Source organism: Carassius gibelio, chromosome B25 (genome assembly GCF_023724105.1).
Source record: "Carassius gibelio isolate Cgi1373 ecotype wild population from Czech Republic chromosome B25, carGib1.2-hapl.c, whole genome shotgun sequence".
NCBI lineage: Eukaryota > Metazoa > Chordata > Actinopteri > Cypriniformes > Cyprinidae > Carassius > Carassius gibelio.
In genome coordinates, this window is record NC_068420.1 from 23,591,397 (window position 1) to 23,618,428 (window position 27,032).

Consider the following 27,032-nt stretch of genomic DNA (forward strand, 5'->3'; position numbering starts at 1 on the left):
TGTGTGTGTGCGCATGTGAGTGTGTGTGAGTGTGTGAGAGTGGGTCTGTGTGATAGTGTGTCTGTGTGTGTGCGTGAGAGAGAGTGTGTGAGAGAGAGTGTGTCTGTGTGTGTGCGCATGAGAGTGTGTGAGAGAGAGAGTGTGTGAGAGAGAGTGTGTCTGTGTGTGTGCGCATGTGAGTGTGTGTGAGAGAGAGTGTGTCTGTGTGATAGAGAGTGTGTCTGTGTGTGTGTGCGCAAAATTCAAGAGTCTGATTTTGGAAAGATGATGAATCCAATGCTTCCAATGTTTGTGCTAAAACTTTAAAACTCTTCTTCAGAAAGGTCTGGACTGCTGTTGTCCTCACTCTCCTCTTCAACATCTTCCTCCAGCGTAAAGAAGGAAGGGTCTGTGAGAGTGTGTGTGAGAGACAGTGTGTCTGTGTGTGAGAGAGAGTGTGTCTGTGTGTGAGAGAGAGTGTGAGAGAGAGAGTGTCTGTGTGAGAGAGAGTGTGAGAGAGTGTGTCTCTGTGAGAGAGAGTGCGTCTGTGTGTGAGAGTGTGTGTGTGAGAGTGTGTCTGTGAGAGAGAGAGAGTGTGTGAGAGTGTCTGTATGTGTGCGCATGTGAATGTGTGTGTGAGATTGTGTTTGTGTGTGAGAGAGAGTGTCTGTGTGTGTGTGCATGTGAGAAAGTGTGTGTGAGAGTGTATGTGCATGTGAGAGTGTGCATGTGTGAGAGTGTGTGTATGTGAGAGTGTCTGTGCGTGTGCATGTGAGAGTGTGTGTGAGAGAGTGTGTATGTGTGTGAGTGTGTATGTGAGAGTGTCTGTGCATGTGAGTGTGTGTGTGAGAGAGTGTGTATGTGTGTGAGAGTGTGTGTATGTGAGAGTGTCTGTGCGTGTGCATGTGAGAGTGTGTGTCTGTGAGAGAGATTGTGTGTGTGTGCACTGGTATTTCCTTACAATATTTTCTTTGGTCAACAAAAACATTACGTCTATGGAATGTCCACATAGTGATAGGAATACCAGTGTGTGTGCAAAGGGTGGGACTACATGGAAAGGATCAGACACAAAAAATCTTTGACAATTTATTGTTTTTAAATGTGTAGCAAAGACACGGGTTTTCCATAGCAATGATTAGATCTCTCAGGGCAATAACAGAAGTTTTGCAACAAATGGGCAATTTGTTTCATAACAGAGGGAAATTCTTGACTACATTACCCAATTATCTCAAAGCCAAGCCCATACGTATTAATAGTATTTAATCACTGTCTTCCTTGTGTTCTTACCTGCAGATAAATGAAGAACCAGCTTCAGAACCCAAGGCTCAAAAATATATTGGTCTATCCTCCCATACACACATTAAAAACACATCTTGAGTGTGTGCTATAGGTCCTTTAGGGTAATGAATAACAAAAATGAATAATAACAATAATGTGGCTTTCTGAAATTTTCAGCAGTATACTCTTGATTTTTAAGACTGTTTGTCATTTAAGAGCAAAAATATATGCACTGAACCTAAATGCATTTAATGACATGTTTACTGCTGAAAATTTCAGAAAGCCACATTATTGTTATTATTCATTTTTATAACAATAACGATAATGTGCTGTACAAAACAGCAACAGAAACAGAACACAATAATACATTAGAACTGATATGCCTTAACTGAAAGCCAAAATGTTAACACTTGAAGGGGTGTGCATAAGACTGACATGACACCTTCATAATCATGACATGAATATGAAGGAGGTTTTATGCATGTTTTTGACAACTGTCATTAAGTGTCATTCACTCAATTATGACATTTTTAATGCAAATATGACATTGTGTGAGATGTCGTTGTCATGACAACTTGACATTAACCAATACATCATAACCTGTCAGTGTCTTTGTAATGGCATGACATTACCAAGACAACACAACCTGTCATAAATATGTCATAAACAAGACATAGCAGATTAATTATCAAACTTAAGAAACCACTTAGCTTTATGGGTTATCATTACATTAAACTGTCAGGTGGTTGGTTTTGACATTGGCTGTCATGAGGCATTATTACATTTTAATGACAAATTCAATTTGTACCACTGTAGTTGAGGTCAAGAAAAATATTCATGACACAGTTATAATGGCCTCATGACAGCCAATGTCAAAACCAACCACCTGACAGTTTAATGTAATGATAACCCATAAAGCTATGTGGTTTCCTTATTTTTTTATAATTAATCTGCTATGTCATGTTTATGACATATTTATGACAATTTATGTTGTCTTGGTAATGTCAAGTTGTCATAAAGACATCTCACACAATGTCATATTTGCATTAAAAATGTCATAATTGAGTGAATGACACTTAATGACAGTTGTCATAAACATGCATAAAACCTCCTTCATATTCATGTCATGATTATGAAGGTGTCATGTCAGTCTTATTCACACACCCCTTCAAGTAAAGTGTTACCGACAAAATGTTCAAGTCAGTCTTGAACATACAAGGCATCAACTTTACAACCTAGCAACAAACAATACAACAGAACACACACACTCATCCTCAGGATGAACTTTGAATGTTTTCTCTTGGCTCCCAAGAGTTTTTCCACTTTTTTCCCACTGTAAGACAGCAAGACGTGTTAGTCACATTGTTCATTACAGGAATATAAATACTGTCTAGGCACTGTACAATAAGACATCGTTTTCAGGTATGTAATCCATATAATGTATTTTGTACATTATATAATGTAATTGTTTGAAAATATGCATTCAGCAGAGGATTTAATTATTCATACTGCACTACACATTTTTCACTGATTTAGGTAAGTGTTTTAAAATAAATTTTAATCTCATTGTTCAAGACAGAAAAATGCAGTTCTCAACAAAGGCTTGATAAAAAGGTAAATACTTAGTTAGTTGAAAGTGGTTGAAAACATTAAAGAATAGATAAAAATAAAAAGCACACCACATTTCAAATTATATTTCAATTACATTGAAGTCCTGATCAAAATGCAACTTCAGTTAAAAAATGAATAAATGTTTAAAGGTATTGTGGAAGATTTTCTTTTTCCGGGTGGATCATCAAGAGTATTGGTTCTCCTAGTTGTCAATCATTCTGGTGATATGTTTGCGTAAGGCCGTCGTGCATGCTCGTCCAGGTAGTTTTCGCTTTCTGCGCATGCGCACTTTCATGTGTATATGTGGTGAGCTACGGTTTCAGCCTCAGTCGCGAAGTTTCTACTCCACAGGTAAAGTTTGGCTATTTGGAGAAATCCATTTTAAATGCTAGTAAAAGTTAATATGCACTGGCACAAGTCACGCTCTCTCGTGCACGGGTTTAATAGGCGTTCCCTCTCAGGAGCTGGTAGAGTTTTGCTCATGTGCATTTTCTCAAAAAGTGGAATGGGCGGTTCTTTTCTAAAATCCGGGAAAATCTTCCACAATACCTTTAAGTAATGTTTATTATTTTTCTCTACTATTTATATAAACATTTTTTTTATTTTTGTTAATTACGTAAATTTTCTACAGTACAGTAAAATTCAGATAATATGCATACCATCCAGGGCAAGGATGCCACTGTACCAACACCTCCACATGACCCTTAGCAGAAACAGAAAGAAACATTAATATTTTTGTTAATATTAATATTAATGACATTGCAATAACAACATACAAAATAGCAAAATAACATTGTTATTGTTAATTGTGTTTTTTTCTTCTTCATTTTTTAAGTATTTTTAAATGTTTTTTGAAACAAACCTCCCTGATTCTTTTCCTCAAAATTCTTTTGTAGGGGAAATTGGTTGATTCTTTATGCATGGGGCATTCTGAAACAAATTTAAGTATGGTTATAAGTTGAAACAGACATAAGTAAAAGTTCAACAAACATCTTCTAAACATTACCTTGAGGGTCATGGATAAAGCAAATTTTTAAAAGGAAAATCAAAATGGCAGCTTAGTGTAAACAACTGAACAGGACCGTTTTCATTGATGTTACAGTAATATGGCAAATTTATTATCATAACCAAACACACTGGTTCATCGCACATGTAGTTTTAACATTTACTTCACTTTGTTATTCTTCTATTCATTTACCTTTAGATGGTAATAAATTGGAAGGCTTGCACATTCAAAGAAAATAGCTTACTTCCAATGGAGCAAAATAAGATGGATACTAAATGTAGGATTTTTTTACATTTAATCATTTAGCAGACACTTTTATCCAAAAGAAATTTACTGTACAAATGAGGAGAACAATAGAAGCACTCATATCAACAAGAGGGCAACGAAAATGGCAATGCTTGGTTACAGTATGGTCATAACACTGAATAGCTTGCTAAAAGCCTAAATATGTTGCAATATGTGCAAAAGAAAATATTACAATACGTACATTTGTAGAATTATAACCCAGTCCTTTTCAAAAAACAATGAGAAAGGCCCTGTTCTTTCAGCTCTAAAACTGTGATCACATTGCAAAATCAAACACAGCTTTGATTCATATGTCAAAAACAAAAGATCCTCAAATCAACAAATCCACACATACCTTTATGGTCTGCTTTCCTCTTTATTTGTCTATTTTTTGTGAGGAAGATACTGGGCCTGGATTGCCTAACTCAGTGGACAGTTTAGAACAGGTAGAAAGGGTAGAGGCTGGTGGCAGAGGAGAAGCCAGAGAAGAAGATAAAATACTAGACTGAGAGGAGATGAAAACAGGATGAGTCAGAGGGGAGACTGGAGGAGCAATGGATAAAGACAAAGGAGAAGCCAAGGAGGAAGATGCAGGAGGAAGTAAAAGCGTGTCAGACTCAGAGGTGAGCAGAGGTGTGGACTCTGATACTGGGTCTGGTGGTGGAGTCTCTGTCTGTGAGATGTTTATGGCAGAACTCTCTCCCATGCTGCTTGCTTCTTTATCTGCAATAGCCACTGTTGGAAAAAAGAAACTGTGATATGGACATAATACAATAATAATTCATCAAAAATAAGAAATAATGTTTTATTATAGTTTTATTTATTTTATTGTTAAGTTTAAGTCCACCTATGGGTTGTATTTATTAATGAAATATCAATTTGACATTATCAAAATAATACCCCGCTAAAGTTTTCTTATGTAATTTCAAAAGGTTGGGAATATTATTGTTATATACATTTTTTAAAGGTAAGAAAAAAATGAAGTCTGTCTGGCCACTGTCTTCTCAAATTAATTCTCAAATCAATCGAGGCTGCACTAATAAGCAATGAAATATGTGAAAATTTTGCATGCATTGCACATTTGTGTTTATTACCATTAAGAAGACTTTCATACAACCTCTTTATTGTATGAAAAGCATCCTGAGTATCTTCTGTATCCATCTTCCATGGACAGAAGCACTCAGCAGAAAAACCATTTGAGGTTTTCCTGGCAAGGAGACGGACTGGGAACCTCTCTAAAATTTCCCACTTGTGGAGCTGGAATGGGGAGAGAGAGAGAGAGAGAGAGAGAGTGAGAGAGAGAGAGAGAGAGAGAGAGAGAGAGAGAATTTGAATATACTTTTATTATAACAATTTAGGTTTACAATTATTCACACCTCAAAAAGTTTTTTTTTTTTTTTTTATTTTACAGAATGATTTATATTTTACACTCAATATGGTACATCCCATAAAAAGAGAGAGAGAGAGAGAGAGAGAGAGAATTTGAATATACTTTTATTATAACAATTTAGGTTTACAATTATTCACACCTCAAAAAGTTTTTTTTTTTTTAATTTTACAGAATGATTTATATTTTACACTCAATATGGTACATCCCATAAAAATGCTGTGTTAAACTTTTTTTTTCTTATTTATAAACACAGAACAGAAACTCGTGCTTTTCATCAGTACAGTAATTAACAGTATATTTTCAGTTAATTAAAAACCGTTCCCTTCCTTCCACTGAATATGTGTTTATCCTTTGAAGGCAAGTGTACATGTTAGTGCGTAAAGCTTCATTTCCCATTATGTCTTAATCATTTATAGCAGTCTAAAGGTTTTTACCGTACATGGAGATCAATTTCTTTATCTCAGAACACATTTAAAACAGTTCAAGCCAAGCTCCACAGACACAACCGACAAATGGAGTTTGTGAAATTAAGACATCAGGGGAAAGACAGAACTATTACACCCAATTAAAATACATTATTCAAAAAAATATTTGCACACATTTTTGATAATTAAGGCTGTAAATGACAAATTATCCATAAGAATTTCAGGAAGTGAAAATGTTTTTTTTAAATAAGTGAACAGTATTGGGCAAAAAACTGGCAAAATCTTCCCATCAAAAAGTAACATTTTACATCTGTCCATACCTGAAAGTCAGTAAGCGTGCTTTCTTTTATCAATTGTGCAATAGAGTCGACACATTTCATATACAGTATTGTTCAAAATAATAGCAGTACAATGTGACTAACCAGAATAATCAAGGTTTTTACTATATTTTTTATTGCTACGTGGCAAACAAGTTACCAGTAGGTTCAGTAGATTGTCAGAAAACAAACAAGACCCAGCATTCATGATATGCACGCTCTTAAGGCTGTGCAATTGGGCAATTAGTTGAAAGGGGTGTGTTCAAAAAAATAGCAGTGTGGCATTCAATCACTGAGGTCATCAATTTTGTGAAGAAACAGGTGTGAATCAGGTGGCCCCTATTTAAGGATGAAGCCAACACTTGTTGAACATGCATTTGAAAGCTGAGGAAAATGGGTCGTTCAAGACATTGTTCAGAAGAACAGCATACTTTGATTAAAAAGTTGATTAGAGAGGGGAAAACCTATAAAGAGGTGCAAAAAATGATAGGCTGTTCAGCTAAAATGATCTCCAATGCCTTAAAATGGAGAGCAAAACCAGAGAGACGTGGAAGAAAACGGAAGACAACCATCAAAATGGATAGAAGAATAACCAGAATGGCAAAGGCTCAGCCAATGATCGCCTCCAGGATGATCAAAGACAGTCTGGAGTTACCTGTAAGTACTGTGACAGTTAGAAGACGTCTGTGTGAAGCTAATCTATTTTCAAGAATCCCCCGCAAAGTCCCTCTGTTAAAAAAAGGCATGTGCAGAAGAGGTTACAATTTGCCAAAGAACACATCAACTGGCCTAAAGAGAAATGGAGGAACATTTTGTGGACTGATGAGAGTAAAATTGTTCTTTTTGGGTCCAAGGGCCACAGGCAGTTTGTGAGACGACCCCCAAACTCTGAATTCAAGCCACAGTACACAGTGAAGACAGTGAAGCATGGAGGTGCAAGCATCATGATATGGGCATGTTTCTCCTACTATGGTGTAGGGCCTATTTATCGCATACCAGGGATCATGGATCAGTTTGCATAGGTTAAAATACTTGAAGAGGTCATGTTGCCCTATGCTGAAGAGGACATGCCCTTGAAATGGTTGTTTCAACAAGACAATGACCCAAAACACACTAGTAAACGGGCAAAGTCTTGGTTCCAAACCAACAAAATTAATGTTATGGAGTGGCCAGCCCAATCTCCAGACCTTAATCCAATTGAGAACTTGTGGGGTGATATCAAAAATGCTGTTTCTGAAGCAAAACCAAGAAATGTGAATGAATTGTGGAATGTTGTTAAAGAATCATGGAGTGGAATAACAGCTGAGAGGTGCCACAAGTTGGTTGACTCCATGCCACACAGATGTCAAGCAGTTTTAAAAAACTGTGGTCATACAACTAAATATTAGTTTAGTGATTCACAGGATTGCTAAATCCCAGAAAAAAAAAATGTTTGTACAAAATAGTTTTGAGTTTGTACAGTCAAAGGTAGACACTGCTATTTTTTTGAACACACCCCTTTCAACTAATTGCCCAATTGCACAGCCTTAAGAGCGTGCATATCATGAATGCTGGGTCTTGTTTGTTTTCTGACAATCTACTGAACCTACTGGTAACTTGTTTGCCACGTAGCAATAAAAAATATACTAAAAACCTTGATTATTCTGGTTAGTCACATTGTACTGCTATTATTTTGAACAATACTGTATATTATAAATATAAGTACAACACACTCAACAGCGCTTTCGAAAGCACATTCAACCAATTTTACACTATTTCCCAAGATCTCTCAACAACAACAACAAAATTCATTCAAGCTATACATTTTTAGCAGTATTTAAAGGTTTCCTTATTGGATTCATTTTAAGGCGCAGCCCTAAAGAAAACAAGTCAAATTCGGACTTTTGGTATGAGATCTCACATTTGCAAACCATAGAAACAACCCAGATACAAGCTGATATTGAATGATCTGATCTATAATATATTACCCTGTACAAAAGGGCCAATACTTTCTCCCAGTCTTACACTTATATTCCTGGGGCTTCAGGTCCTGAGTTTCAATCAGAATGAGGCCGTAGTGCTAAGGATAATATTGTAAGTGCATCATCAAGGTCGCATTATTGTACCCACAAAGAATGTGTTACGAAACAGTGGATCTAAACTCTGAGACTTATGGGTAAAGCCGAACACAGTGTGCATGTAGACAGGAAGTTATCAGCATCGCTTTAGACTTGATTTGAGGCCTGGAAAAACTAAGAATGTTCTGTTTATAGGGGGGGGGGGGGGGGGGGGGGGGGCAAAAAGAGTTGAGAGAAAATGCTTGATTGATATAAGGGCCTCGTATTGTTTAGTTGATTATATTTGCATTATATTGCAGGGAACAGCTCAAGATCAGGCATCTGTCCAGTGATGGAATGAGATCAGCTCATTCACAGGCACAGAGGAATGGAAGAACAGTTCAGCTGCTGAATTCTCCATGCAGGAAGTGAGAACTACCACCAGACGGATATGTAGAATATACATCTGACCAATTAGATCAATATATCACTAGTTACTATAACACTGGAGTCTGGCGCCCTGGATGTTTGTGGGTTCTTTTCACTTCTGCAGGACTAAGCAGCCTAGCAGTAGCCCTCTCAAACCTCTTTCTGCACCTCTTATGAGATGAGAAAGAAAACTAAATCAAAGCTGAACGACGACTGTGGGCGACTACTGTGAAATTGCAAGCGAGATAACAGATCATATCAGAAAGAGAGAGCAGCTCTATTCACTAAGCTAAAAATAAATAGTGATCACAACACAAACACCAAAATGACCCTCTTAAAATAAAGCTGTGGTATAAAGAAACACTTTGTTTCACCCGAACAATCTTGGTTGGAAAGATATAAAGCCAAATATTGGCAGTTGATAAGAAATAAACAAAAGAACCTTAAAAGTGCCCTTAAAGATAAAACTGAACTCTCTCCTCAGATAATGTCTTGAAAGGATTCGTTGTGGATTAGGAGGACTGCATCTCTTCCTGTATCTTATCATTCTATTCTCCATTTGGTAAATCGTTGCTGCTGTTGTCATGAAGCCTCAGTTTTTGGAGCTCCTCCTCTGCACTGGCCAGCGACGTCACTGTGACCGTGTGCTCCTCCATCTGCTTCTGAAGGCTGTCCATCTCCTGCCTACGAGAAATGACCATCAGATGAGTGAGAAAGGAGACACCCACAAGGAAAAAAATGCCATCTGTTATGTGGCTGTGGTAGCTTTTATATGAAGATTTTATATGAAATTTATTTATATGAAAAGGGAGGTTTGTGTAATTAGACTTTGGGTTCAAATTATTACTTTTTTCCTCATTCACTTTATATGTCTGGTACAAATATGTGTCATTTTGTCAGGAAAACAATAAATGATTTCATATATTTTTAATTGTCTAATCAGAAAGAAAGGAATTGAAATGTTGCAGCTTGAAAATGAATACTGGAAGCCACTTTATCAGCCAAAACAACATAGAAGATATCCATAATAGGGAATTGCATGATTTCAGTTCGATAACGTTTTTGTTTTTTTCTTATAGTGGGACAGTGTGCCCACTCTTCTCTAGTTTTCACATAGAAAGGTATGGTAAGGTCTGCGAAAGTCTTACTTTAACTGTTTGAGACAGTTGTGGAGGTTATTGAGAGGTTCTTTATTGACGGATGTTGAGGGTTTCAACAGTTCGTCCAAAAGTGAAGCAGGAACAGGGCAGTCTGGGATCTTTACTGGTGTTACTGGGGTGGATTCCCCCTTTAAATCCATCCGCTGGTGTGGGGACAGAAATATGGATAGAAAATAATTTAAATCACACAAACGTACATGTTGTCTATATTTGAAATGAGCATTAGTCTTACCTTTCTGAGCCTGCTGTTTTTGAGGTCCAGTTTGAGCTGGTTGTTCTGCTGGAGAACAGTCTTCATGCTACTCCTCAGCTCTCCCACTTTAGCCTGCAGCATGAATTTATCCTTCTGTGTGCCATTGAGCTCTCCCTGCACCACCTCCAGCTCCACCTTTATCCTCTACACACCATATCAAACAAAAACAACCCTCAGAATTCAGAAGAAAAGAACCATAATACGTGTTCTGACTGAACAAGGTAGCGTATCCGACCTGTAGAGTGTCCTGCAGGATGTCCATCTCTCTCTGATGACACTGTTCCACCATCTCCAGCTGCTGTTTCTGTGTCTCGATCTCCCGCTGCCTCTGCTCCACCTCCCACTTCAGATCCTCCACCTGCAGGGAGACAGGAACACAGCATATATGATAAATAGTGATTCCGAATGAGAATGAGTCACAGTTCTCAACACGGATATCAAAATTCTCTAATATAGTATTTAAAGACATAAATTAAACTAACTTGTGGTAGGTCTGTCATGTAGACCAACAAAAATTGTACTCTTTAAGGGTTTAACTGTAGTGTACTATAGTGTTCCTGTGGCTCAGTGGTAGAGCATTGCAATGCAAAAGGTTGTGGGTTAGATTCTGTTTAAACACATTAGGTAAAAAAAAAAAAAAAAAAAAAAAAAAAGTTAGCCTGAATGCACTGTAAGTCGCTTTGGATAAAAGCGTCTGCTAAATGCATACTTTTTTGTTTTTTTAACAGCATGTCTCTTGGGCATTATCTTTAAAGAGGTCATATAATGCTACATGCACTTTTACAAGTTGTTTGAACTGAAATGTGTGTTGGCAGTGTGTGTACACAACCACCCTATAATGATAAAAATCCACCCAGTGTTTTTTTTTTGTAATCTCCTTAAATGTTTTCCCCTTTCTCAGATTGAGCCGTCTGACTGTGTTGTACCCTAAAAGAGATTGTACCCTGTGTTGTACCCTTTGTGCCTTATATACCCCTAAAAGTTGCATAGTACTACTTCAGAACAGTAACATGTACCTTACCTAACTTATATAGAGTTGTGCAATGATATAATTTACATTGTGACGATATAAACAATAATAGACCTGAGATTTGCTATATAGTAAATACTACTTTATGTGAATAATGCAGATATAATATACATCCAACTTTAAATATATGACCGGGCTAGTTCCGTGATTAGCGGTTAATCGCCATCAACTGCTTTTAAATGGAGCAGCATTTAATAGACAGAGTTGTAGATCACTGACAAGCTACGCAATAGCGCGTTCATTATCTAAGATGAATTGCCTTCGATAAAAGCAGGTGATGGCGATTTACCGCTAATCATGGAAACAGATTTACTGACTAGATGCCCATGATCATATTGTTCGATAAATAGTATAGTTTAACTTATGCAATGATGAATGGGATTTTTGGGGGGGATCCAACTTTTGCACTTAATTTGCTGACATTAACTTACATCCAGGATCTGAATCCTTGCATCAAAAAATGTAAGGCATAACAAGCATACAGGTATATTGCGAGTGCAGAACGTTACAAACAGTGAGGTAGTTGACTTTGCTTTTTTTTTTGAATTTTCAACAGCTCCTGCTTCAGGTCCTTCACCTCAGACACCAGACGCTTTTTAGAAGCCTTCAACTCAGAGATCAACTGATCTTTGGAGCTGGCATCTCTCCTGTAAGCTTCAACCATCACCTGCAAGAAAGAGTAGAGCAGATCAAGGACACATCTACCGATTTCCAATTGGCAAATTTGTTGATTTAATAGCATTAGATGTATTTTTTGGGGGGTAGAAACTTGTCAACTATTTTTTCCAGCAACAAATAAGTAAAAAAATAATAATTTATGCCTTCCTGAAATTGAAGTGTTTTACAAATTGATAAAACTCATGTTTAGGACCAAATGGAATTTCCTATGTTAAGGAAAACATGTTATCGACTATATTATTGACATTTACGTATTTAACAGACCCTTTATTCTAATCAACTTACAGTGCATTCAGGATATTTTTTTTTCTTTATCAGTATGCATGTTCCCTGGGAATTGAACCCACAACCTTCTGCGCTACTAAAGCAATGCTCTACCACTGAGCCACAGGAACTCAGGAACATATCAATTGATAATGACAAAACGTGTACCTTTTGCTGCATGAACTGATCCTTCAGTTTCTGTGCTTGTTTTTTGAGGGTGCCATTCTCTTGCTGGAGAGCTTCAATCTTGTGGAATGAAAGGAAAAATTTCAATCTGAACTAATTCTAAAGTTCTTGATACAAAAAAAAAAAAATCGCATCACTAATATATTCAACCCTCTCACCTGGGTTGCTTTAACCTGTAGTTCCTGCTTAAGCTGGTCAAGAGTGTCTGATGCCACCAGCACTTCCTCTCCTAGCCTTTCCGCTCCTTCATCCAGTTCGCTCTTATCGGCTCGCGCTGCCTGCAGAGCAACTTCCAGGACTATTTTCTCATTTTGGAGAAACTGCAGGGTCTCCTCTTTAGCTGTGGCATCAGTTTGTAGCTCCTCCAGCTGAGTCTGGAGCTCCTGGTAACGTGCCTCCAGCTGATTAAGGGACTGTTCTTTGGTTTGGAGGGTCTCCGGAGTGCTGGTGAGCTGCTTCATCAGCTCTAGGTGCTCACGCTGAAGCAATTCCAGCTGGGCGTCTTTTTGGGAGAGAATGAGTTTGACCTGGAAGGAGACGAATTAGTCATTTGAGTCATTATTATGGGATGCTTATATCCAAAATCCAACATATTACAAAAACCTGGGATTAAGAGTGTTGTTCAAGAGCACAATGGTGATGGGTTTTTAATTACCAGATCAGATACTGAATACTAGGATACACCACAAAAGACAATATAGTAGCGTGTGCTCACACATGCTGGTGAGCATTAAGATACCTGTTCTAGCTCTCTCTCCAGTGTTGTGGCTGTGTTGGCGAGTTTGAGAAGATGCTCTCGCTCCTCTTCAAACTCTTCCAGTTTGTGCTGAAGATCTTCCTCCACCATTGACTTTGCCTCCTGGATCTGATGTATGGCCGCTTCTTGAGTCAACATGTCCGTCTGGATAACAATCAGTAAATAATTATTATTATTATCATTATGTATACTTAGATTTAACCTTGATTCAATTTATTCCTTAAAAGAAATTCTTAAAGCACACTAAACTGAAAATTTATTTTTAGTCAGTTTAATGTAATGAAAAAAATTAATAATATACATACAGTCTTAGGCCACGAGTATTTTCACCAACAAATGGTTTTAAGTCAGTTACTTCCATATTTTGCTTTAGTGTGTCAGCACAAAATATCAGTTTACATTTCTTTTGCCATTCGTTTTAATAATAGAGTGAGATTTTTGTTTGCACAAGGAGTCTGAGAGCAGCAGGTGCTTCACACAGAAATCTGATCTCACCATCATCCAGTCCGTCTGGAATAACATGAAGAAACAGAACAAACTGAGACAGACTAAATGAAGAAGAACTGTGGCATTGTCTCCAAGACACTTCAAGAAATCTTCCTGCAAAGTAAACAATGCGCAAGTGCACCTAGGACAAAAACTGATTTAAATGCAAAGGTTGGTCAAACCAAATGTTACATTTTATTTAGTACATAGAAGTTAATTGATAAAACAAAATCTATATATGACTATTCTTTAAACCTTCCTCACTTTACAGCATTTTTGCACTAGAGCTTAAAACTGTTCACAGTACTGTAGCTTTGGAGGTTTCTTGAAGTGTCTTGGAGGCATTGCCACAGTTCATCTGGATTTAGTCTGTCTCAGTTTACTCTGTTTCTTCATGTTATTCCAGACAGACTGGATGATGGTGAGATCAGATCTCTGTGTGGAGCGCTGGCTGTTCTCAGACACCTTGTGCAAACAAAAATCTCACTGGATTAATATAATTAATAACAAAGGAAATGTTAGGAATGTAATCTAATATTTCCTACTGACACACCACAGCAAAATATAGAAATAACTGACTTAAAACCATTATATATATGTGTGTGTGTGTGTGTGTGTGTGTGTGTGAGATATAATAACAAAATGACAGGTCTGCTTTCAGGGAAATATATGATACTAAATATGCCAGCAATAAAAGAGAATATGTCAGTTTGACAGAAAGAGTTTTAGTGCTCCAGACCTCTATACTCTGTAGCTGCACAGCAATCCGTTCCTTCTCTTTTATAGATTGATGTTTCGTCTCTGTGAGTTTGTGAGACAGAGTAACATTCTCCATCTTTAGATTTTCCAACACTCCGATCTGAGTCATCTGACCAGCCTGAAAGGAAAAATACAAAAAAAACATACACACTACAGATGGCCATTTTGCTTATGAATCTTTCTGATAAACATCTTTTCTGAAAACATACACTATCATTCAAAGGTTGGGGGTCAATAAGATTTTGAAAGAAATTGCTGTTTTTATTCAGATGGATGCATTAAATTAATGACAAATTATATAAATATTATTTACAATACATACATTTTTAATGTTGCATTTATAAAGATTTCTATTCTAAAACTGCTCCCACAAAAATAATAATTAGAAAGATTTCTGAAGGATCATGGTACACTGAAGACTGGAGTAATGATGCTGAAAATTCAGCTTTGATCACAGAAATAAATAACATTTTAAAATGTATTAAATTTAGAAAAAATATACTGATATTAATATTAATCATCTAAATATATATTTGATAAAATAAATGCAGCCTTGGTGAGCATAAGAAACTTCTTTAATTAAACAATCTTACCAACCCCAAACTGGGAATGGTAGTTTATATTTATTATGGGTAACAACATTACCTTCTGGAGCTCACAACATGACAATCGTGAGCCATTATTCAAGATTTTTATTCATCACATACACGATTATATAGAGTATGTATAACCAGCAGTGAAATGTGTGTACACATTTATACCTGTATGTTTGCCATCTCTCCCTGCAGTCGCACTCGTGCCTCCTGTGCCAGAGTCAGCTGCTGCTGGTACCAGAGGCGCAGCTGCTGCAGGGAGTCCACTTCTGCCTGCGATGTCTTCAGTCTACTCTGCAGAGCGTTCCTCTCGCTCTGGACCCTCTGAAGCTGTGCCTGTAGGCCCCCCATCTGCTGCCGTAATTCAGAGACTAAGTGGAAGAATGACAAACAGGAGAAAGTTATGTAAACGTTTTAATATATTATTATAAATAAGCATATCATTAATATAATTATCTATAGTTTTACTCAAGATTACTCTTGAGCATGTACTCAAAGTCAAGTGGGCACAGAAATGATTTTTTTTTTTACAAATATATTTCAAATACCGTATTTTTCGGACTATAAGTCGCACCTGAGTATAAGTCACATTTATTCATAACCAAGAACCAGAGAAAACATTACCGTCTACAGCCGCAACAGGGCGCTCTATGCTGCTCAGTGTAGACTACAGGAGCATAGAGCAGCATAGCGCGCCCTCTGGCGGCTGTAGACGGTAATGTTTTCTCTTGGTTCATGTCAAATTAATTTTGATAAACAAGTCGCACCTGACTATAGGTCGCAGGACCAGCCAAACTATGCAAAAAAAAGGAAAATACGGTAGTTAGTTTACTATGATCAACTGGAACTAGTGGGCAAAAGTGAAATATTAACCATCCTGAGTAATTATACACTAAGACTGACATTTTGAGTATCCCAACTGATCAGGCTCAACCCTGATGTGTACATCTACCACTGTCTTTACCTGTGTTGTCCTTGGTATTCAGGCTCTGCTGCATCTCCTCCACTTTGACCATGAGCCTCTGGTACTGCTCTTCAGCCAGCTGCAGGTCACTGCCCAGCGAGGCCAGGCTGGCGTTTTTCCCTTCCAGATTGCTCTGGAGTTCCACCATGGCCTTCTCCAGTGCAGAGCAGTTGGAGCGTAATGTAGTGACCTCAGAGGTGAGGGTGCTCTGCTTCTCGTGACTGGCCTGGGTCTGCTCTACCTGGCCCTGCAACTGAGCAGCTACTGTAGCCAGCTGGGCCTGGAGCTCTGTCTTTTCTTTCAGAGCCTGGAAATGCAGGAAGGTTTTTACAAAAATCAATGTGCATCTACATTTTAAAAGACATATATGTATAAAAATGGATGAATGAATGAATATTCATCAATATATATATTCTTGAGACTCTACTTATACCTCACCTGACTGGCCTCGGAGGAAAGAGACTCTAGTTGTCCTTCTAACCTCATTTTCTCTTTCAGCACTTGCAGCATCTCATCATGAGTCCCCATCACAGAACTCCCATACGACACACTGCAAATGCATAATTCAATGGTTATCATGAGGCTTTGATGGGCTGGTTTAAAGACAGATGACGTCTAAAAATAATATTTTGAGAATGGACTAACTGGAGGAAACTATACTTATACCTGCTGGAGAAGCTGTCCCTGCGACTGCGAGGCTCCACACTGCCCTCTCTTTCCTCTTCAATGTGTCTCTCTTCAGTGGCTGTCTGCAAGACTTCATGCAGTGATGGAAAGTGGCCCATGGCTTCTGGCGCAATCTCTCTCCCCTCGACAGTATATGGAGCCTTTGGCCGGTTCACTATTGCAGCTAACATATTATATGTCCCTGGAGTAGACACACTACTATAGGATGAGCTATCGCTGTCATTACCATCAGCTTTGAAACCTGATTCGCTACCATCAACCTCTGAGATGTTGCCTCTGATTAGCCGAGATGATTCCAAATGGGTGTTGGTCTCAGAACTGATGCTGATTTCCGAAACTGTGGAGACTGAGCTGATGGTGGAATGCAGAGAGCTAAACGACGTGTCGCCAGATGATGAAACTACCCCACCAGACGTATCTGCACTTTGAGCATCAGATTCAGAAGTTCTGTAGTCGGCGAGAGAGTGGATCTTGTTGGAGCGAGATGATTTGGACTTCTTCTCCTTGTTGGAAGGGATTCCAAGGCTGCCCAGTTTGGGACCACGGGGAACACTGGTACGCAGGAAAGAGTATTCCTTAGTCATAGCAACAGTATTGGCACGTGGGAGACCCTCGGGATGGAGCATGAGCTCTGGGTCCAAAGTGCTAAAAGCGCGGCTCTTAGGAGTGGAACGCCGGGTCTGAATGGGACAAAGAAATGAGGATTAAACATGCAAAACAAGAAACAGTATGCAACACAGGACAATCGCAGAAGAGTTCATCTATGTCTAACATTAAGTCCATCAAGTCCACCAATAGGAACATTTAATAAAATAAATAAATAAATAAATAATAATAATAATCCAAAATTATTTGCTCAGTAAATGATGCCAATTTTCAGTTTTTGGCCAACTATCCATTAAATTCAATATCAGTAATTTCACAGAAACTGACAGTTCTGGTTTGCTGACTCACTCTCTCTGTGTGCCGCTGTACTCTGTATTGTTTGAGCTGTTCCTCTAGACGCCGACGAGCTTCCTGACGGATCTTTTCTTCATTTTCCATCTCCACAGATGGCTCTTTCGATGCTACAAGAAAGACACGGTCAATAAAACACAAAAACCCCTGCTACATAAATAAAGTGAAAAGTTTAGATATTCTCAACCAAGCAGTATTGGATTGAATGCATCAGGTTATTGATTATACAAAAAAAAAAATGACAGCTCATCAATCCTGAAACATGCTTGGTTGACAATGTCTTTTTTTAGGGATAGGAACAACTGACAACTGGTTCCAAGAACTGAATGGATCTGTAACAAAATGGTATACAATTAATTGCACTGAATTAAATTATTCATAGTTTCATTGCAATTAGTTTTATTTAACAGGTCTATGTAAATGCAAATTTTAGATATTTTTTGGTGGAACAGACTGATACAATTTTTTTTTTTTATGCATGCATGCTTTGAAAATCTGAAATTAATTATAATCAGAATGCTAAGGGCTAACTGTAAAAGTAGAAATGCAACTAGAATCTTTAAAATGTCTTTTGTTTCCCATCCCTAGTCTTTAAAAAGTGAAGCTTCATGCTGGTCCTGGTACAGCAAACACCACGTGAGCTCTGCATCCCATAATAAGCCATTCCAGCTGCCTTAGTCAGAAAAAGAGAAATGTGCCCTTGAGCTTCTATGTCAGTTAGTTCTTATTAGTTCAGCCATATTTCACCTCCAAGCCAAATTGTCTTAACAAGATGCACGTAGTCTTGCCAGTATTCATGTTGTTCCCAGAAAAGCTTAACTTTTCCTGAATCACCAACCAGCACACCATCACCCCAGGATTGCTAACACAGAATTGTCATAAACGTACGAAATCAAAGCACTCACAATCACAGGAGAGACTAAATAGCCTTTTATTAATTCATTAGGGGACAAAATGCAATGAAGAGATTCCCACTAAAATCTCTCAGCAAGCCAAAACGGAGGAGCAGGCAAAAACAGGGTACACCAAACAGAGAGGGTTAGCCTAAATCAGCCTCAAAAGATAAACTGGGGGAATTACAACACAACAGGAAGGGAAGGGGATGATTCGAGGGGTGTTATCCAGTATCGTATGCTTACACAATTCAGTCTCCTGCATAGGAATACTTAGTCTGAGCGATTGCAATGCGTCACCCTTGTGAACAGAGCCCTCTGCAAGAGCTGCCTCAGACTTCTCTAGGCTGTCAGGGAAAGAGGCCAAACCTGGATCCAGCTCTGCGCTCAGAGAAGAATTGGCAAGTCGGCTGCCCGGGGAAGGAGTAGCCAGAGGTGGGGTGCTGCCTCCGTGAGTTTCCTGACCCTCCACCACGGCCTCTCCGTTTGGCAACAGATCTGCTCTGACATGACCTGAAACAAAGAGAAGGGATTCAGCAAAGAGCTTTATACCTAAAGGTGCACTAAGGCTTTGTTTGGGTTTTGCAAGCCAGTACAATATATCAATCAGCATGGATGAAATAGCTTGTTAATTTAAACGTACCTCACCTGTTATGTGTACAGTGTATATGGACCATATGAAATCACTTAAATGCAAGTAAATCAAGTAAAATGCAATCAAATAAAATGAATTTATAAAAAAAAGAAAAAAAATATTCATGTGTTCCCAAAGAGAGCACTTTTTTATATATTTTTTTCTTTTTGGTAAGCATCACTCAATGCTAAAGCAATTTGGTAACAAACATTAAGCAATACATTTGAGACAGTATTTATTTATCTTTCTTGAAATTAGTCTTTAAAAATAAATACAACTATTCACTGTTAGTTCATGTTAGCTCAAGACCAATACTATCACATTTAACTTTTGCTAACAAATTTAAACTTATTGCAAATTAATACAAATAATTCTGTAGGAAACAGTCACATTTATAGGCATATTTGTCATCCATAATTCATTATTTCACAGAGAGAAGTGTCCATCAACAAATAGTCCACTATTAAGTTGGGGCATCTTTTCAGATCATTCAAGTGTACATAATTTTTTGCATATTTGTCAAAAGCAATATTCTTTTCTTTATAGGCAAAACGTTACCTTGTGCACTTTTAAAGTACTAAGCCAAATTAGCCTGCTGCTGATATCTAGGTCAAGAGGTTATGACTGGTGCTTTTTGATCATCACGCATAAACTTTAAACGTAATTGGTGATCTGAAAGTTATCTTTTGCTAAATTTTCTCCGAACGAGTCAAACGGCCTTATCAAGCTACAGTGACAATTTAGGAAACTGATACTGAAAGCACAGGGACGTTTGTGGATATATCTGGAAAAAAAAAACACGTCTTTATAAGGTAACAAATGGCACTGGAAGAAGTGGGAAGAAAAAACTTCTCAAAGCCAAGTGACGCAGTAAACAGCAAATGTTCACTCTGAAATCTTGCCAGGTTTTGAATGAACACAAACAACTTTCAAGCAAAAGCTTAACAGTGAATCCGTGTATAAATCAGAAAGTACAAATGAACAGCCTCAATGCTGATCAAATCAACCATTTAATTGCAACATCATCCATCAAATTTCATCTCAAAAGAACACTTACCATTAGGGATTTTCTCCATTACTAGTGATCTCTCCAGCTTCAGGGATTCAACAGCACTGCTGTCTGGATCTTTGCCGTGTTTTGCGTCCGGATGCTGAGGGTTGGCCTCAAACGAGGCTGTTTCCTTATTTCCATTTTCCATATTTCTTGCAATTCAGATGCTGCTCTAGCATCCATGAACATAAGCTGGGTCTCACCAATGCAATTCACCTTTACTTCATGCTCTGTAAACTTCGGCTAAGACTGCAGGCTGGCCTGGACGGTACAGACAGCTTCAGTCCTCTGTGATCCTGAAGAATGGAAACATTATTTTAAGTCATCCTACATTTTTTCTGCAATAAGCCGTTTTTCTTTTATATCAAATTATTTTAACGTATTGGATTCCACTATCAAATGAAAGAGAGCTGTTTCATAGTCTCCATATAATATGCTATTAACCAAACAGAAAATTAATGTTTGTCCCATTAGGCTTGTAAATGGAAGCCAAACAGACACTGACGTATGACAAAGCATCAGCCTTTAATTTGGTTTGATCACAATCCTTTTACATTATTTATAATTAGTCACCACTATAAAATGTGATACTTCAAGTCAATCATCAAATGCCAAATGTAATTGAAGGGACCCTGCTGCTTTTATCAAAAAATGGTTAAAAACCAGGAACGTTGAAAATATGCTTCGCATCAAACACAATATCAAGACCGCAATTCCAAAAATGTACATTAAAAATAAAATCAAATAAATAAAAAAGCAAAACAGTGTCTAAGAGCCCAAATTATTGTGCATGCAATCATTGTAAGATCACATATCAGATATGCCCTGCAAATCTTGATCAGTGCTGTTTCTCAGAATTTAAGTTGTAACAACCCTTATGGAATGAAAACAATATTTAGTGATACAGTACCTACTTATTTCACTCATCTTCCTATTAAAATAAAATAAGAAAATAAAAAACATTTATTGTGCATTATCACAGGATAGTCCTCTCAAAATATTTAATTGTTGTTGCTTTTCCATACTTAGTTGAGTCAACCATTTTTATTTTCTTGATTACCATTTAAGGTTGAAAACTTCCTTCAGTTAATCATGAAAGAGCTGACATTTTATTTTTGCCAGATGCAGCCCTCCACAGAAAATGGGTCATTTTAGTCATTCAATAGTAAATTCAAGCCACAGAGAAGTCAAATGTTCCTCGTGTGACTTTATTTTAAGGAAAAAGTTGTCTCAGATGCTCATTCTCCCAATCAACTCACACAGCCCACTCTCTTATCTAGACACTCGCAACATTACTCTTTAAAGTACAAAAGAAAAACAACAAAAGAGGTTACCCAATGTGGGAATCAATCAATAGCACAAGCCTTGTATCATAGCATGTCGTGTAAATACACAAATACATGATGACTGACGACTGGTCCACAAAGTATGAGAAAATGAAGGGCGATATGACAGTTTGTGAATGGGACAAAAGCTCACAACATCTTAATGACTGAGAAATGGACGCATTAAGAGTGGCACCAAGGTCTTGTGAAGTCGAGGCCAAAAAGAAAACAAAACTGTCCAATTTTTCATTTTCAGAGTCTGTTGTAGAAAAGGGGAAAATGGCAAGTGGAGGATCCTTATGAAGCGACGTTCCTGGGCTCATTTCTTCTCTTCCTCACCAGCCTTCTCCTCTTTCTTCACCTCCTCACCAGTCTTCTCTTTCTTCACCTCTTCTTTCTTCTCCTCTGAACTCTTTGTCTTGTCATCATGCACAGACAGTTCCTCCAGCTTCTCTGCCACTTTATTAGGGCTGTTCATGCTACCTGTGAAACGAGATTTAAAAGGGATAGTTGAAGGCTCTTGAATACAAGCCTAACACCGATCTAAGAAATAAAATAAAAATAAAAAATGTCTGAGAAGATACAGTCACCTCCCAAATGAATGGCAAGGCCGTTTTGTAATGTTCTCCCTGTTTCTCTTGCAGACATTAAAAGTCTAAGGCTGGATGTGTCAGTCTTAAACAGAGTGTGTCTGCATGGTGACATGGCAGAATTCCATCAATCTTACCTTCTAGAGATTTTCTGACCTCTTCTTTGCATTCATCAAACTTCATCTTAAACTTCTGTGCATCTACAAGACAAAGGAAACCAGTAGGTTGGTTAAGCTAATTATAAAATACAAAACTAAAACAAATAAAAAAATGCATTGTATTAATTATGCTATATACTGCACAACTATAATTGTTGGCATGGAATGAAAATTCTTTTTTTGTGTGCAAATTAATAATCTTATTGTGAACGATTCATCCATGATGTATACTTGTAATTTATGAATTTCCAGAGGTGATGAATGGTGACACTGCCGGATTTCACCAATCATTTAAATCACGCTGCTTTCTTACAGACAACTACAAGTCTGCATTCAGATATGCCTCCAACCAAACCGCAACCAATAAACAATCAAGTCCCCTTCCCCAATTTTTGGGAACTTCTTTTACACCCAGAAGAAAAGATTTGGCACTACTTCTGCCTCATCACAACTTTTTGTTATATTCTGTTAACCTTCAATTCATTTTAATGGCACATGAGCAGTTTTTAATTTTTCCTCCTCCAAATGAAAAAAGTTTAGCCTTTAGTTTCAGTGTTTGTTTTAAATATCATAATAAAACCTTATGTATCTTGAATGCATACAAAATCATGAATTGGTCTTTTTTGACAATGAGCTTTGTCATTGCTTTAACACCTAGCAATAAACTGAATGAATGAGATCCCTGAGATTTGTTCTAGAGACTATGTTGATTTAAACCCACTCTCTGCATTGAGGAATCGAATAGCCAGCAGCTCTGGTTTGGGTTGTTCATCTGCAAAGTCAGCATGTGTATTCCACACCCAGGCCCTGTCGCTTCCTGCATTGGGCTTCAGCTCCATCAACGGCATAACTAGAGCAAGAGATTACGATAAATCAGTTAAAGACATTACATTATTGGAAAATAATTAATAAGAGACTGGACAGATAAACTGCTGCACTCACTGTGATGGTTGGCACAGATTTTGAGGGTGCGGTCTCTTCTCATGAGAAGGCGGATGGAACCCTTCTCTCTGTGTCGCAGGAGTTTGACATCACCAGTCCCACGTTCCTTCCACTCAGGGGGATCATTCTCACTGGCAAAACGATACAACTTTGCCCTCCTACGTGAAAATCATGTTGAATTTGTCAGCAGTCAAATACATTTTTCAGATGATATGTAAACAGAACTGTGACCAACTAATATATTGGTACTTTAGCAGGACTGAAAAACAAGGACTGCCTGGATGGACCAAGGCCTGCATGAAAGCAGTCAGTCAGCAGCCGTGGGCCCAGCCTGAGCAAAGTGACGTCCCAATGATCAGGGAGTCAAAACCACATGTCTAATGAGACTGATTTAGTATCATTGAGATTTAAAAAATAAGGAGCGGTTGGATTTCTTTCATTAAAGGGTTGGTTGTGTTCACACACTGCCAAAACATGTTTGTCCAAACACAATGTAAAAGTGGATTTTGCATAATAGGTGCCCTTTAAATCAAACAAAAAACAAAGAAAGAGTAATTTACTGCTCCTGAAAAACACTTTTTGTAGATTTAATCAGAATTAATCTATATTTAACTTGTACAATGAAGATAATGCAGTGTTATTTTAAGTTTGGTTACTTGAATCCAATTGTCAGACTTGCCAAAAAAAACTTTAATTTGAATCTTTGTTGTACTGTATTTATTTGTGATATTGATTGTAATTTGTTACTACAGACTGTTTACTAGTCAAATGAATCATGAATCAAATCTATTTCCGTATCATTTTGCTACTGTAAACAAACTAATTTATTAGAATACAAGGATACATGGGTCAAAAACAAAGACCACCAACATCAAATGAATCATAGTGATTATGTCCTATATATGTGTCTATTTATGTTTGTATGTAAAGATATTTGCACAGCTTTCAGCAAGTAGAAAAAAGTGGGGACATAGTTGATTAAAAGGAGTCATTAAAACTGCAATAAGCCAGAAAAGAGAACCAAATCTGGTAACAAAGTATTGATGGAGAGGATTGTGAGCATGCAAAATATATTTTAGGTTGCAGGTGCATGCCCAATACACACAAAAATATTAAAATGGGTGCGGTTTTCATGTAAACAATTGGTTTAACGATTGCGAGAAAATGTATTTTGACTCAATACATTATATTGGTGCCTTAATTCTTAGTGACAGCAACTTGCTGTCTCCGTCAAAAATATTAATCAACAAAAGAAAAAAAAAAGGGGGGGGGGGGGGACTTAAACGATTTTAACAATATTTGTAGCTTTAATTTAAAAAAAAAAAGTGTTTGAATATTTAATTCATACAAAGTTATATTATACATTTGCTTACTTGATTTAATGTCAGTAATATCTCTTAAATGCTTTTAGACTTAAAACTTTTTAATCAGTTTAATTTGTTTTGACTGTTTTCTTGTCCAATAACTTTCTACTTATCAGTAAGGCTACTAGTTTTTACTGCCCAGTAACTTTCACAAGTCATAAAAACCAACATGTAAAAGAATTGTGATCGTGGAACCTGATCCTACTTGAACAGATCTTGATATAATATTTATGCTGTATCACCCACACTTAATTAGCATTACGCCCTGTTTGGTAGTAGTTAGTGACTTACATCTTGAATAGTTCTTCCTCATCCTCCTCTAGGGTCTTGACATCCTGCTCAGGTAGCGAGACGATGGGTTCGAAATGAGGGTCATGGTTGGAGTCCTCTACATTTTCTGTGGATGCATCATGATCCTCTTGTGCCTCCTGGAGGGGGAAATCATAAACGGCAGATTTATAAATCCAACTTAAAAAAAAAACAAAACAAAAAACAAGTTTGATGCAGTTGGAAAATGATCCAGTAATATTACATCACAAATTTGCTACAGCGTTTGTTCTGCTGAGCTTCACAATGTACTGAACCAGTCTGTAGGGATCCTGTTTCCACATTACTCATCAGTCATCAGATCAGTGGAGTGAAAGGGCTGTGGGATTTGGAGGGATCACTCCTATTGGAGTTTGGCCTATTGTTTCTGAATGTGCTGTTGCAACCAAACTTACACCCCTGGTGCTGAGCCGTGAACTTGAACTCACTCGCTGTGATGCTGGGAATTCATGCACTTACTATCAACCGGTATAGCATCCACAAAGGCCTTGTAGCTTGAATTATTCAAAGGCTTTACCAACTCTAGCAGCAGATCTTCTAAACATGTGAAGCTTTGAACTGGTTCAACCACTTTTAGTTAAGTTTCGTTCAGTAAGCATTTTAAAATTCCTAAGCGGTTTATTCTGCTAAACGGCTGAGTTCACTCAAGAACTGATACCGGATGTTTAACTTGTGTCCAAAGGCGTGAGTTCTATCGTTTTCCCAAAACTGGACAGTCAGTTAGCATCCAGGCTAGCAGACGCTAATAAGCGGCCTAAAGGCGTCTAAGTGTTTATATATCCGCCTCACCCCACAGTTTTAATAACATTGAGCAAATACGGTTAAAAGACGCGAATGAACCCGGAAGGGTGTTAATAAACCGGCTGTGAACTTCACATGTGCTGCAGGTTAGCGATGCTAACGCTCACAAGCTAACAGTGTCTTCGCATGAGAAATTTTACATTCTAAATTATGAGCCGTAATTACTTAGAACATGTCGTGGATATTTTTATTACGTAAAATAAGTATGAATATTTGATTGTCTTGTGTTTATGGAAGTGACGAACAAAAATACACATACAAATATGAATTTAAAGATGTTAACGTTACAGCCGCTACTGACAGTAGCGTGATTTTAAATAAACAACTGTGGCAGGGTATTAAAAAAGCGCTATTAAGAATAAAATACGAAAGGTGCATTTTCAACATCTAATATTCAAGCACGCGACGTAGGACGAGGAAAAAAACCCTGATTTTCACTCACTGTTAAACAAGACCCTCATAAAACAGTTATCGCTAACAAAACATCCAAAATAGCCGTCTCTCGCGCTGCGAAAGGGACAGGAGATGAAGCCCGCGGTCTCCTTACCTTTGGGTCCGCCATGGCTCTTGCAGATGTTTGAAGATTACGAAGAGTTTCTGTTCGGTTTGATGAGCGCTAGCTCGTGAGATTTCACTCCGCTATTTTCGCGCGCGCCTAACCGGAGGAGAGAGACGGTGACGTCAGCACACCCCCGGGTTTACTTTCAGCGTCTGCGCATTTGACGCTGCAAAGTTTTATGGTCCTGGGATTTTTCTACGTCTCATTTGACCCTCTGTAGATCACCTGCAAATGTAAATGCATTTTTAGAGCCCTGCAGTGCAGAAGAATTGACCTCTATTACAGTAGCCCTGTAAGTTATAAGACTGAATCTTCAGCATGATTTTCTGAAGTAGCTCTATATTGTATAAATACAGAAGAATATATTGAATGAAGGCCCAATGCTGGACATATTTGTGTGTGTGTGTGTGTGTGTGTGTGTGTGTGTGTATACGTTTAAGGGAATGTGTTTACTGTATTGCATCTTATGTATAGCTAGCTAATACAAGTTGTTGTTTTGTAAAAATCCTGCACATTAAAAATAATTAAAAACTTAATACAAGGTTACAAAGACTGCATGCATAATACTTAGAAAGTAATGCTGTAACTGTTTGAATTTACATGACAATTAAAAAAAAAAAAACTGTTTAGTTAGTGTATTTTGTTTGAAACTAATTAATGAAGTTAAAAATTAATTTTGTGAGCATGTATGTCATATATTTGTGGGGCTTGGGCTGAGATGAATAGATTAATTTAGTTTTTGTCCAGCATAACAAAAATATATTTGAAATCATGTTAGGAATATGCACATTTTGAATTATTTGATTATTTTCTTTAATGAAAAAAAAAAAAAAGATGAATGACACGAATGTAGTGCCT

General features: G+C 37.6%; 3 protein-coding genes, 1 long non-coding RNA gene and 1 other non-coding gene across 5 annotated transcripts in view; 1 reads left to right on the top strand and 4 right to left on the bottom strand.

Annotated features, from left to right (window-relative positions):
* The window catches only part of LOC128013858 (uncharacterized), a 26,739-nt gene extending 25,048 nt beyond the window's left edge, over positions 1-1,691 (top strand). The window contains exon 4 of the long non-coding RNA XR_008183431.1: positions 1,273-1,691. This is a non-coding gene — a long non-coding RNA (uncharacterized LOC128013858). The remainder of the gene's footprint in view (positions 1-1,272) is intronic.
* Positions 1-7,810, bottom strand: part of LOC128013847 (uncharacterized) — a 19,881-nt gene extending 12,071 nt beyond the window's left edge. The window contains exon 1 of the mRNA XM_052597040.1: positions 6,947-7,810. Within this exon, the coding sequence (XP_052453000.1) occupies positions 6,947-7,037 (91 nt within the window). The 5' untranslated portion in view covers positions 7,038-7,810. The remainder of the gene's footprint in view (positions 1-6,946) is intronic.
* A 1,481-nt stretch (positions 7,811-9,291) lies between these two features.
* On the bottom strand, positions 9,292-20,256 carry LOC128013839 (golgin subfamily A member 3). The gene is made up of 16 exons (XM_052597027.1): positions 20,115-20,256; positions 18,670-18,936; positions 17,528-17,640; positions 16,553-17,253; positions 16,325-16,436; positions 15,887-16,193; positions 15,091-15,293; positions 14,310-14,447; positions 13,067-13,228; positions 12,486-12,854; positions 12,310-12,387; positions 11,777-11,866; positions 10,405-10,527; positions 10,149-10,313; positions 9,905-10,059; positions 9,292-9,440 (listed from the first exon to the last, which is right to left on the bottom strand). Exons 1-16 carry the CDS (start codon positions 20,254-20,256, stop codon positions 9,305-9,307), a joined length of 3,261 nt encoding a protein of 1,086 aa, XP_052452987.1. The 3' UTR covers positions 9,292-9,304.
* Positions 20,257-21,295: 1,039 nt separating this feature from the next.
* LOC128013851 (ran-specific GTPase-activating protein-like) lies at positions 21,296-26,331 on the bottom strand. Its single transcript, XM_052597045.1, has 6 exons — positions 26,163-26,331; positions 24,779-24,915; positions 23,124-23,281; positions 22,903-23,031; positions 22,161-22,223; positions 21,296-21,916 (listed from the first exon to the last, which is right to left on the bottom strand). Exons 1-6 carry the CDS (start codon positions 26,175-26,177, stop codon positions 21,753-21,755), a joined length of 666 nt encoding a protein of 221 aa, XP_052453005.1. The 5' UTR covers positions 26,178-26,331; the 3' UTR covers positions 21,296-21,752.
* On the bottom strand, positions 21,998-22,128 carry LOC128014791 (small nucleolar RNA SNORA77). The gene has a single exon (XR_008183675.1). It is a non-coding gene; the product is annotated as a small nucleolar RNA SNORA77 (small nucleolar RNA).
* Positions 26,332-27,032: the final 701 nt, after the last annotated feature.

Bases quoted from the DNA above. Each gene is read 5' to 3' on its own strand.
- LOC128013839 (XM_052597027.1), bottom strand. From the start codon at position 20,256: ATGGAAAATGGAAATAAGGAAACAGCCTCGTTTGAGGCCAACCCTCAG. The intron at 17,641-18,669 runs GTAAGCATACGA...TCTTTCTTGTAG, and splicing joins TATGCAGGAGACTGAATTGT to CATCGAAAGAGCCATCTGTG. The intron at 17,254-17,527 runs GTGAGTCAGCAA...TGTCCCATTCAG, and splicing joins TACAGCGGCACACAGAGAGA to ACCCGGCGTTCCACTCCTAA.
- LOC128013851 (XM_052597045.1), bottom strand. The intron at 23,282-24,778 runs GTAAGTCACTAA...ATTTTCACGTAG, and splicing joins GAGGAAGAACTATTCAAGAT to GAGGGCAAAGTTGTATCGTT. The intron at 21,917-22,160 runs GTAAGATTGATG...CTCGTTTCACAG, and splicing joins GGTCAGAAAATCTCTAGAAG to GTAGCATGAACAGCCCTAAT.